The 12887-nt window shown below is 44.6% G+C and overlaps 1 protein-coding gene across 12 annotated transcripts in view; it reads left to right on the plus strand.

The window, feature by feature from the left end:
• Positions 1-12304, plus strand: part of Ank3 (ankyrin 3) — a 445234-nt gene extending 432930 nt beyond the window's left edge. For 11 of the 12 annotated variants that reach the window (XM_057751281.1, XM_057751283.1, XM_057751286.1 and 8 more), the window contains 2 exons: positions 2004-2089; positions 8827-12304. In XM_057751281.1, the coding sequence (XP_057607264.1) occupies positions 2004-2069 (66 nt within the window). In that variant the 3' untranslated portion in view covers positions 2070-2089; positions 8827-12304. The remainder of the gene's footprint in view (positions 1-2003; positions 2090-8826) is intronic. The other variant, XM_057751278.1, reaches the window with a different exon arrangement.
• Positions 12305-12887: the final 583 nt, after the last annotated feature.

Here is a 12887-nt window from a genome sequence, read left to right on the forward strand (position 1 = left end):
CTCAAATTAGAATTCACTCTCTAACACCCCTTGAGCTATGGTATGACTGACCAAGAGTTGTTCTTAAGTGAGTCCGTCCGTTCTTACCACTAATCATTGACTGATGTTTGTTTCAACTAATGAAGCCTCTCGGCTTTTCTGTAGTTAACTGCATCTGAAAATGATCGATTTTCTTGGAATTTGTTGCCAGCTACCATACGTGCCTGCATACAATGCTTGAGGCGTAAGACTGAAGGTTGTCAGCCGTTCACTAACCAGCCATGAAGTCTATCTTCTCTTTCCCTAGAGAGACTTGGGACTTCTCTGCAGTCCCAGGGCCTGTGTGGTGTGCAGTGTGGTGTGCCGTGTGGTGTGTCGTGTGATGTGCTGTGGATCCGGATCAATACCCGCCCATGCTTTCCTCTCTCATGCCAGTAATTTCTATGCCACATCCTTTAGGGGGAGGAAGCCAAAACCATCCCTGGCAAATCCGTCACGGAAGAACAATTTACTGATGAAGAAGGCAACCTCATCACCAGAAAAGTAATCGCCATTGAGATTTCATGCTTCCGGAGTTTAAATGCCCTGCATGAGAAACAACCCTTGTATGCGATAGGTTTATAGTGCCCCCTCGTGACCACAGAATAGTCCCTACTTCTCTCTGTTGCTTCCAACAGATCACTCGGAAAGTAATAAGACGGATTGGCCCACAAGAGAGAAAGCAGGATGAAGTGGTAATGTAGCGTGGTTGCCAAGGAGAAAAGTAGAGGGTAGCATCTCTGTGGTTTCCCTGGGAAGCCTTGCTAACAGAGTGGCTGCTGCAGTGTGGAATCTTGGAGTGTTGTGCTGGCTTCTCACGTAGGCTTTATACGGGGATCCAACCCCTTTTCTTCATACAACATCTGAATGTTACATACTTACTGCTGTCAGAATGACCACAGAGATAAGTGCATTTATTAGGGATAATGTTCCACTTGGAAAGAGAAAGAGAAGGTAGAATTCTTGGCCATCAACAGCCCCCTTGAGAGGGTCTTCCACCTTTGGCCTTGAGTTGGGTGCCTGTCTAAGAAACTGAGGGAGGACACTGTTAGGATAACAGAGAGTCTGGCTCACAATTTTCACATCAGGTGTATGTGGTTGTCCTGGCCACCGCATTCTGTATAAAAAAAAAAAAAAACTAAACTCCACTGTTACATCGCACTTTATGCTGCCCCATGTCCAATGTGCTAATACAGAAGCCAACTTGCACTCTGAGTATGGCTCACCCAATGAACCCTGTCCTACCAAAGAAGACATCTTGCTATTATGCTTTGATGTTTCCCAAATCTTTATCATATTTAAAGGCAGAAAGTTAAGTGTTATGTATTATGTTTGCATAAGAAAAAAGCAAGCTGAAAAGTAGTGAGGATCAGATGAGGAAGGAACCCCCCCCCCCCCCAGGTCTCCTGTTAAAGGAAAAACTAAATGTGCCTCACTCTCCAAGAAGTACGCCCCTGACAGTCGGGAAAGACAGCCCCAATCTGTAGAAATCCATGCTGTCTTGGTCCAAGAAGGAGAGGACAGCGTTGGTAGTTACATAAACTAAAGAGAAGCAGTCAGACCATCCATGGCATTCAGTTCCGGCTTGGTGCTTATTTGAGAAGTCCCCGTCGTACTCCAACAGACTAGTTATGGTTTTGCTGGCTGACAAAAATCATGATCGTAACAATTGGGGTTCGGGTGTCTTGTGAGTGTCAATGACTTCTTCCACCGTGTGTGGGAAGCGGGCCGGTTGCTCTATGAAATCATTAACTCCCTGTGCTGCCAAGTCTCGTTGTGCTGTAGCGTGACCTTGAAAGTGCTGTCGCGTGCCGTGGCCATGGCGAGCTGGCCTGTGCAGTCAAGCCAAGCAGGGCGTCTGTGTCTGAGGATGCCGAGTGGTCTAGGACTCTTGCCACTTCTCCTTCCTCACGCAGCCTCCAGGGACCAGCGTGGGAACTGCTTCCAGTCTCCACCGCAAACATGTAATGTGTGCTCTCCTTTAGCAGGGAGAAGGCTATAAACTGAAGACGAAGAAAGAAATTCGGAACGTGGAGAAAAAGACCCACTAGGGACAGTGACGTCGCTCCAGGTGGGAAATGGCCTTTTGTCAACAGTGAACCTTTAAAGTCTCGAGAATTTTCTAGATTCTCTAAATAAATAGGCGATTCGCATCTTCCATTTCTCTGACTTCCCTGGGACAAACTCCGAACTGGTCCCTGTTCTTTTTCTGCATATGAGTATAGGTGTCGATGTGTGCGTTTATATGTACATGTCTCTACACATGTATATGTACATATACACATATGCACATTAAACCTTAACTCCAGTTGGGTTTATAAAAATTCTCCATGTGTATGGCATCTGCAGAAGCGGATGTTGTTAGGATTCGAGTCTCCTACCCTCTTACCATGAGGCTTCCATGGCAGGCAGCAGCCATATCCGGTGGGAAGATTGCCAGACCAACCACAGTTCCAGCAGACTGTGCTCAAAGCCAGCAGTGCTGGGTATAATACAGCTGTCACCAAGTCTAGGTTAAATTAATAGAATCTGATACGCAAACGTTTATTTTACGTAAGCCTAGACACAAGAGGTTGATCATATGGGCTTTTTAGAATTTAAATATTTAGTAAGTGAGCTGTATTTACATTTGTTTGGACTTTGCCCCTGTTCCCCTTAACATTATTGTTATATTTCTGGATTTCACATTGTTCTTTCTCAATACACATTCAATCAGAAAGCTAATTTGAGGTGAGACGACAGTTTTGGAAAGTTATGTCCTCGGGGTCACTCCTCTCCTTTTAGCCCCTGAGTCAAAGTTACAAAAAATGGGTCTAGTCTCATTTTCTTATCTGTCTCCCCCTGCCAACAATGAACCCTGACATTTGAGTGCAGAAATAACCTCATTTTAGGTACCTAAGGCTCGGATAGAATTTTTTTTTTTTTTTAATTTTTTGAGACAGGGTTTTTCCGTAGCTTTTTGGTTCCTGTCCTGGAACTAGCTCTTGTAGACCAGGCTGGCCTCGAACTCACAGAGATCCGCCTGCCTCTGCTGGGATTAAAGGCGTGCGCCACCATCGCCTGGCTGGTCAAAACTCTTAAAACTAAAATAAAACTAGTTAAAACTTAATAGTAACACTGGGAATGGATAACTTTATTTTGAGATGGGGTCTCTTGGAGCCCAGGCTGGCCTTGTACTTCCTATGTGGCTGAGAATGACCCTGAACTCCCAATCTTTCTGCCTTCTCCTGATTGCTAGGACTTCAGTCCTGCAGCATGCCACACCACACACAACTTATGTAGTATTTAGGATCAAACCCAGGGCTTCATGGGTGTTAGGGAAGCATTTTACATCTGAGCTACATCTCCACCCTCCCAGGTAGACCTTTTCAGTACCTGCTCTACAATGTCTTTTCTATGCCTTCTGTGAGGAGGTCAGCGAACTCGGAAATCCCATAATGCCTGCTGCACTAGACTCACATTGTGGACTCTGGGTGGGAGCCAGTCCTCATGTTGTGGCCACTGACGAGATTGAAAAAGGAAGAACCACAGATGTTCTAGAAACAGGATTCTATGTGTGTTTCTTTATGGCTCTTTAGTTCTCAGAGCCTCCCCTCTTGGATCGGTGCCATTAGCATTGCTGTAACATAAGGGACAGGCAGAACTAGGAAATAAACCCTAACAGGCTATCTCCAGAATGCTCATTCTTGGGGCTCGCAGAAGACCTGACCTGGCAGTGATGGGAGGGTCCCCAAAGATGAAAGTAAGCTGAGCTTCAATGACTGGAGTTACTTATCTGTGGGGATTCTGGTCTTTACCCTACAGCCAAACTGAAAAGATTAGCTGTGCAAGGTAGCAAGCAGCTCCACCACTGAGCCTGACACAGCCCATGGCCTCTGAAGAGCTCTTACTTTGTAGTCCAGGCTAGCCTAAACCTTACAAAAGCCTTAACGGCTAAGTACTAGGGTCCCTGGCTCAACGGTAGAGTACTTCCCCAGCACACATAGGCTCTGTCTGGATTCGATCCCCAGCAGCCCACACATATACTCATGTACCCTTTCCTGAAAACTGGGAAGTGCATGCAGGTAACCCTAACTTTTTAAAAAGATTTTTATTTACTTATTATTTATATAGTGTTCTGCCTTCATGTGTGCCTGCAGGCCAGAAGAGGGTACCAGGTCTCATTACAGATGGTTGTGAGCCACAATGTGGTTGCTGGGAATTGAACTCAGGACCTTTGGAAGAGCAGCCAATGCTCTTTAACCACTGAGCCATCTCTCCAGCCCAAACCCTAGCTCTTTCGCTCTTTAGAAGCTGGGGCAGGACTAACTTTAGGGGATTTGGTGGCTATCAGTGATTTCCAATGGCAGTCATTCTTGGGAGATCTCCGTGTGGCCGTTGGTGGCACAGCGGAGACAGTAAACCAGGGTGCTAAGTAGTTAATCAGCTCTATGAGTTTGGTCAAGTTACCCAACTTGTGTGTTGTCCTTTCCTCAGTGGAATAGGGAAGGGGCTCGGAATGAAGCCTTGACGAGTTACCCTTCCTCCCTGTAGCAGGAAAATATTAACACATTGCGAAGTCACAATACCCCCTGTAGAAGAATAATATTAACACGTTGCAAAGTTGTTTTAGAATTCAGTCGGTTCAAATATGTAAACTGCCTAATAGCAGTGACTGCTGAGCCCCTGGCACCCTCAATTAGGAGGCACCATTATAAAAGTATTAGGAGAAGCAAAAAGGAAATAAGAATAGCAGCTTGCCAAGCCAGGCATAATGGTGGCAGTCGGGTGAAGTCACAGCAGCCGAGCCACCAGCCCCTTCTAAGGTGAAGGTGGTTTACTAGAGTCACTGTCAGTGCTTCTCATAGTAAACTGAGGCAGGAGGAGGCAAAGCTGATGTGAAGACCATGCCCTCTCCCCTCCACAGACAGAAGGAGTTCATGCCACTCAGGCCCCCATCTCAGGACATTTTCCCAGAACACACTGAAGGTACAGCTAGCTCTCTGTCTGTTTTCCTGATACGTGGTGGAGACAGAATTGAAGCCAGGCAAGTGTGGCTCTTGGCCCTTGCTAAAACTCTTGCCGTTTTAATTACCTGTGCAGTAGGGGACATAATACTGCCCTGTTATTACGACTGATGTAATTCACTTCAAAACAGTGCCAGAAATGTAATAAGCACATAATAAAAATGAAAGAAATGCATTTTCTTTCTCTTTAAAAAATATGCATCTGTCTGTTCTCAGTATGTTTACTTTTGCCTGCTGGCTCTGTAGCTTCGACTGTTTTTAACTCAAGTCACTGGGAAAGAACAAATTCAAAAAGGCCCCATTTATTGCTTAGTTGGAGAGGAAATCTGTTCTGAGTTGGGAGCTATTTTAAACTAAGTTTTCAGTCAAGTGTGCTGGTACAGGTCAGTAATTCTAAGACTTGGGGGAGAGAGGTAGGAAGACCAAGAGTTCAAGGCCAGTCTTGGCTACGTGAGACTCGGTCTCCAAAAAAGGAAACTAAAAGAAAAGCAAACCTTAATTTTAGTTTATAGTTTCCTATTGTAATGAAATTATTGTACTTAAAAAAGAAACATGAGCCAGCAAGATGGCTCCACAAGAAAAGGTGCTTGCCAGCAAGCCTGATGTTGTTTGAAGTTGTAGCTGAGTGACCACCACAGGCTTATATGTGGACGCTTGGTTCTCAGTTGATAGGACTGTTTGGGAAGGATTAGGAAGTACATTACTGGGGTGGACTTTGAGGTTTCAAAAACCCACAATATTCCCAGTTAGCTCTCTCGCTCTTTCTCTCTCTCTCCCTCCCTCTCTCATGCTTGTGGATCTAGATGTAAGTCCTCAGTCTATCTGAGAGCCTGCCTGTTGCCTTGTTCCCTGCCATGAAGGTCTTGGGGCTCACCCTCTGAAATTTGAAGCCCCCAATAAACTCTTCAAATTACCTTGGTCACGGTGTCTTAGTGCAACAATTTAGAAGTCACTTGAGACAGCCGACGACCTGAGTTCAGCCCCCAGGACCCACATGACAGATGGACAGAACCAACTCCCACAAGCTGTCCTCTGACCCCCACATGTAAGCTGTGCCATGCACACATATATGCAAACACACGCTAAATTAAAACATAACACAAAATTTAAAGGAATCAAAGGAAACATTCTTAGACATATGATAAAGAGAAGGGAAGTGGGGAGGACTGAGGAGCAGGGCAGATGGGGGAGGGATGAAGGGGAGGACAACAGAATTCTCTTTTGCACAGAGCAGGTCCCCTGGAGTCTGGCAAGTGAGGTGACCTGCAAAGGTGGATCCGTCTGTTTAGATCCCAGGGTCTGCCCTTTCTAGGGACAGAATTTAAAGGGCACTTGAAGAATAGGGAGGAATTCCATACGTGTTGATTAGAGAAGAAACGTCTAAGTATATACGCACTCAGGAACAACAAAAGATAATTTGGAATGCTCTGTGTAGCCGATAGGCCACACTGTCTGCATTCCCAAAGTAGGCCTAGGGGCAAAGAGTGGTAGCAACAGCACCTTAGGTCTTAGAAACTAATGTCTAGGCTTATACTTATCTACAAAACTAGAAGCCTTGTGTGCAGGTCACCCCAGCTGGCCATGCACACATTAAACCTCAGGAAGCATCATGCTTCTAGCCCATCGAACGCTGGAGCCAACAGACTAGTCGGGATGGGGGGGTTGTTGTTTTCAAGACTGGCCCATGTGGCTATGGTCTGAACTTTGGGACTTATTAAATCCTATTGTGCAACCCAGTTTGAGAACCAGGGGAGAATGTGACTTCAGCAGAGGAGAAAGTTCCCAGTTGTGCACTGGGCTGGACTGCTGAGGGCTTCAGGTATGAAAGGAAGGAAAAAAAAAGCCTCAAAAGGGGCCCTCAGTTCTGTACCCGAACCACCTATACTGGACCTGGAGCTATGATCTCTAAGTATCAGTTAAAATGTTTCTTAATGTGAAAATAAATTAGTGTAATAACATGGACATGGTTGTGAATTTCTTCCACCCTCACATACGAAAGGATATACCAAACTCATGGAAACGTCACTCCTTCGAATGAGTCTTAAGTCCCATCCGTTTATTACCAACACTCAGACGGGGGAGCTCATTCCAGATTCTCTTTCTGCAATGTCATCTGCAATGTGCTCACATCCCATCCATCAGAGGGCGCTCTTATCTCACTTCATCTTCTAGCCGTTGCTTAGCCAAGGTTCCCATCCTCTTTACCCGACGCTGTTCTTAGTATAAAGTGTTTATATGAAATGTTATCCATCCAGTAGCGTTCCTAACCCATGGGGTTGGAACCCACATTCTGGCTGCCTGACTAAGAAGATATGGAGGATCAGTATTGCTTTTAAAAAATGGCCACATTACAGAAGGACATTTAATTATGTCCCGATCTTGGGGTCAAAACATACCCACCATCTAGACAGGCAAATATTGGCTTCTATTGAGAAGACAAAGGCTTTGCTTTGTGATACAAATTTAACTTGGGAAGTTAGGCTGGTTATTAGAAAATGTAGACCAACAGATGGGAGGGAGTTCAGTTTTTTAGTGGTCTCATGTGTATAGACACTTACTAGAGATTATTAAACTCCACATCATAGAAGTATGGTACGTTAAAAATTTACATACCAAGGAAGCTGGGAGACACGAGGGAAAGTTTAGAGAATAGAGCTGGGAACGCCTCTTCCTTGAATGAAGAGGGTGATGTGACCACAGAGCCCTGTAAGCAGCCCGGTGCCTGGAAGATTAGGATTTAATGACAGAAACCAAGGTGTGAAAATCCTGGCGGACAGGGTTTCCCCACCCTCCGTAACTGGATCTCCCAAAGTGAGTCATTTTCCTTCCCTGGAGGAGGGCGAGTGTGGAAACCTCAGAGGAGTTGGGTCCTTGGGTGTTCTTGGCTCCCTTCGCCCGTGACCTGGGGGAGGGAGGTCAGCAGCAAACACACATGAAAAAGGCAGCCAGACCCATAAACGGGAGACAGGAAGAGCTAGCTGTTCCGGGTGTTTACACAGGGCAGGATGTCACCGGTGATCCACCCAAAGAGAAACCTGTCTGGGTAAACAAGCTCAAGGTCACCAGGACACCCTCTGTCCCCAGCAGAAGTCAGATTCTAAAGGCTCTCCACGAGCTGCAGAGGAGTTGGCTGATTGTGAGTCAACAAGTTTTTACTTTTATTTTTCTTACAATCAATCCTTCCTGCTTCACACTGGAATTCCATCCAGTCTGTCAGCTTCTTCCCCTTGACTTCTGAGCGGTTCCTGAGATACCCCAAGTCAGTGGTTCTCAACCTTCCTAATGCTGCGACCCTTCAATATGGCTCCTCATGTTGTGGTGACCCCCACACACACTGACCATTTCGTTGTTACTTCATAACTATAATTTTGCTACTATTATGAACAGTAATGTAAATATCTGATATGTGACCCGCGTGTGGGTCATGACCCACAGTTTGAGAACCAAAGATCTAGTGTCTGATCCACTAAGGTATTTTCCAGGCAGCCTAAACACCCTAGTGAGGAGAACTAGACCCTTGTTCTCTGAACCCTTTATGATGAACAAAGAAGCCATAGATAAATTCTCCTTTGTCTATAAAATGAGTGAGGGATATGTCTCAGTTGGTTAAAGTGCCTACCGTGCAGGAAGCCCAGCTTTCAGACTCCACACCACACAACCTAGGTACTGTGACTGGGGCAGAATGATCAGGAGTTCAAAGTCATCCTAGGTCGCAAGTTCAAGGCCAACCTAGGCTACATGAGACCCTGTCTCAAAAGAGAAAGAAATCTAAACTCACCACCTACTGTTTCTCTCTCCTCAGGACCACGTGTTCATACTGCCAGTATTGAGAAATCCACCAGAGAGCAGCCGGAAGGAAAATATTTACCAGGAAGGGAGTGTGGGTCTGCCGCCGCCACACACCAGTGACCTAAGTTTTTCTTTAATGCAAAAGGAAAAATAAGAAAAAGAAAATAACTCACATTTTTTTTTATTTAGCATGAGCCAATTTACAGAGCATGGAAACTCACTCCTATTCCCAGGATCGACACACGTGCACTGAGCAGTGCAGTCTAAGGTACAAGAAGCCATGTTGTTCAGACTTGATCTCAAGAATTTGGTGTCATTTTTCAAAGAAAAAAAAATAAAAGGAAAGAAAAGAAAACTGTGCGCCGGGAGGGACGGAAGATGGAAGGATCAACTCAAGAAGAAATTCTACAATTACTAAATCCACAACAGCTCGCCTTATTTTTCTTGGACCCAAACTGTCAGGGTATAAACACTGTTCATTTCTTTTTTTAAAGAAAAAAAAAATTCAAAAAAAAAATCAATAGTTTTGCTGTAAATAATAACACTGTAAATTCTAACAACAACAACAACAAAAATAGAATAAATGTTGATAGGCACCTGCCTCATAGAACACAGACAAGATATCCCAGCTGCATCTAACCATGGGAGTTCCAAGTGACTTCACCCTGGACACAGAGGAGCTTCTGGGGTGTGCGGGGACTCTTCACTGATTCTTGTATATTAGCAATGATAATGTTTGTACACGCAAAACTGCTAGCTTGATTTTAAAAAGAAAATGCAAATCTTTAACAAAAAAAAAAACCTGCTGCAAATTTAAATAATTCCCCAAATGAGGAATTCTGTAGGTCTGTGAAAAAATTTTTTTTCTTCAGAATACTAATATTTTGATGCATGCATATCACCTTATTTTGATTAAACCTTTTCCAATTTTGCAAACACTACAGTCTCCTGCAACACAGGAGATTTTATCTGTAAACAAGAAGCCCTTCATCTAATATTTGTTGCTATTGCCAACTTTTTCAATGAAATGACCAAAAATGGAAAAAAAAAAAATCCCACAAAACTATACAGTAGTTGCTTGGGGGTGGGATGGGGGAGGGCTGTTAGTGCTTACAGGGGGAAATTGCTTGCCACTGCACAGGTGGATGGTGCTCACAAGAGGCCCCGGTCATGGGTATTTAAAAATGGACTGACCAGAAACCCATATCTAGGAGAATGGCAGCACACTGTAAAAAAAGAAAAGAAAAAAAAATCACTGTTCTTGTGTACTGGCTCTGAGATGTAGACCCCTTCCAGTAAGCCGATCACTTGTAACCACCGTAGCAGTGCCGTAGGTTAGTAAGGCTGCGTCTTATAGAGCATCTTCCTCTGGGTTTCAGTGAGGTTCCTTCATCCACTATCTTCACTTGAAATCAGCCCCCATGGACACCTAGCTCTAAATGACATGTATGGGAGAAGCAGACGCTGGATAACCTAGTCAATTATTTAAGCATAAAATAAATTGTGTTCAACTCTTCACCTACCCGGGCTCTACAGTGTCCTTGTGTCCTCTGGCAAAGCGCAACTGTCTAACCCCTGAGTCCCAGGGGTCCCGTCTGTGCCTCTGGTCACTAAAGCCATAGTCTGGAACACGCCACCCTCTCCTGAAAACACCGACCTTTGCATAAACCCCACGCAGCGTAAACTCATGTGCATTTTGTGGGGGAGCCAAGAATTAAAAATGAAGTCATCTCTGTTTGCATCTATCTAGGCTTCCCCTCCCCACAAAAGAAATTGGGGTCTATACAGCCACCGTGTCAAGAAGTTATTGACTGTTGTTCCTAGGAAGCCTCCACCTACAGTGGCTTTTAGCCCATAAAGCATTTAATTTAGGTTTCTTTTTTTTTTTTTTTTTTTTTGGCATTGGTTTTTGGCGTTTTGGGTGGTTTGGGGTTTTGTTGTTGTATTTAAGATAAGATCTCAAATGTTTGTTTAAGTGCCACTTGTCAGAGCTCACAATTTGGGAAATTTTACTAGTAACTCAGGATTTTTACTTTTTTTTTTGTATGGGACATTGACCCTTGACCCTAAGGCCTCATGCATGCTAACCAAGCGAACTACTACTGGGCGGTACCCTCTGCCTTCTTTTGAGACAGGGTCTTCTTAACTTGTCCAAGCTGGCCTTGACCTTGCGAGCCTTCTGCCTTGTCAACTTACAGGCCTGTGCCACTAGACTGGACATGACGTCTCTTGAGAAGCCACATGTGGCAGAAGCGAACCTCTATTCCAAATGACGCTGAAGCCATGACCCATGTGCTCTCCAGTCAGATACGTGGTCCCCAATGTACCAGCCTCATTTCTTACTTTAGCCTGATAGGCACTTGGAATTTGGGGTTCACTAACTTCATGATTCTGAGTTCCGAGAGAAAGATGTCACGCCGTTCTGACTTTGACCCCAACCCACAGCCTGGCATGATACAGTAGGGGTGGTATCTGTCACCATCCCTAAACTGCAAGTATGCACTACATCACTTCATTCTAAATACATTCCATTCATTGTCTCAGTCCGTACAGCCATTGTGTGAGTTAGCTACTATCTTTGATCATAACAGGCCCCATATAGAATTAAAGCAGTGCTTAATGCCATTCAACAAGGCTATCAGTGCCTACCCGTTGATGGTTGCTACCAAGCGGGGTGATAGTCTCTGGAACAGATACCATACCAGGCCAAAGACAGATATGGTGAGAGTCTATTTGCTCTAGAGAAAAGCCACTCTTAAACAAGGAAGCAGAGGGTGCATTTGCATATCATTCGCATGGCCTTCATCCATCAGAATCATCAGAATTATGGACAAGGCTTCCACTCTGGAAAAGTTTTTAAAAATGTCCTCAAATCTCCAGAAAAACCATCATCAGAATGTAAGATTCCTAATCCACCATTTAAGAGCTATGAATTCTTGCTCCTCCGGCCTTGCTAGAGATTATTTGCAGCTAGAAACTTCTTACAAGGGAAGAAGGGGCCAGGGTACATGTTTGGAAATCTGACTGCAGAAATGGGTGAGAGCTTCAGATGATGCCAAAGCCATGCCTCGACTCAGAAGTCTCTGAACTATGATCGATTTTACTTGCATCTCTAACTTATTATATACATGCACTGAACAGGACGTATGTTTGTATTTCTAGTATATAGTCTGACCTGGCAGCTCATTCAAATGTATTTAAGTTTTTCTCTGACATTTCTGTAAAAAAGAAAGGGGGGGGGATGAACTGTGACTGATAAAATCCTGAGATTTGCCAGTTTTATATATTTCTACCAAGTTCCTGAGCTTGTTGACCTGAAAGGTACTTACTGAGTGCACTGCCAAGTGATGGGTTGCTTCTAGAAGGGACTCTCTTCACTGGCCTCTCAAGCAGCAGCTGTCTTCCTCACACTGGCACCCCAACATCCCACCATGTTCTTCTTAGCATCCCCTTGGGGATGGTACAATGGAAGTTTCTCTCCACGGTAAATAAACAGCAAAGGAAAAAGTGGTTTGTTTGCCTTTATCCAAAATACCAGCTCACGTTTGATGGTGCGAAGCCCAGATGGAAGGCACAGGAGTACCCACTGCTGACTGCCTCGTTCAGGTGATTCTTGGTATTTGTTTAGTTGGCCTGCCCCTGGCATATTAAAAGGTGTATCATTTCCTAACCCTGTGGCATTCCCTCTCTGACATGAACAGATGATTAAATCATTGAGAAGTCAACATTTTGGGGGGTGGTATCTGAGGCATACTTTTTTTTAAGCCCTTTTAATAAGAGACAAAGGGCTTGGTGTCTTTGCTTTCGTTTGGTTTCCTGTTTCCTAAAGCAAAAATTACAGAGTGGATCCTGACAAACATCCCTGGTAATGGGCCAAATAGCTTTTCATTCATTCAAAGGCAGGGTCTCGTGTAGCCCCGGTTGGCCTCGAACTTTCTATGTAGCCAAAAGTGGTTTTGAACTTCTGATCCACTACCTCCCGAATGCTGAAATTACAGATATATACATACATACCACTGCCCCCAGTTTATGTGGGTAGAACTCAAGGCTTCATACCTGTTAAGCAAGCACTCC

Source organism: Chionomys nivalis, chromosome 19 (assembly GCF_950005125.1).
Source record: "Chionomys nivalis chromosome 19, mChiNiv1.1, whole genome shotgun sequence".
NCBI lineage: Eukaryota > Metazoa > Chordata > Mammalia > Rodentia > Cricetidae > Chionomys > Chionomys nivalis.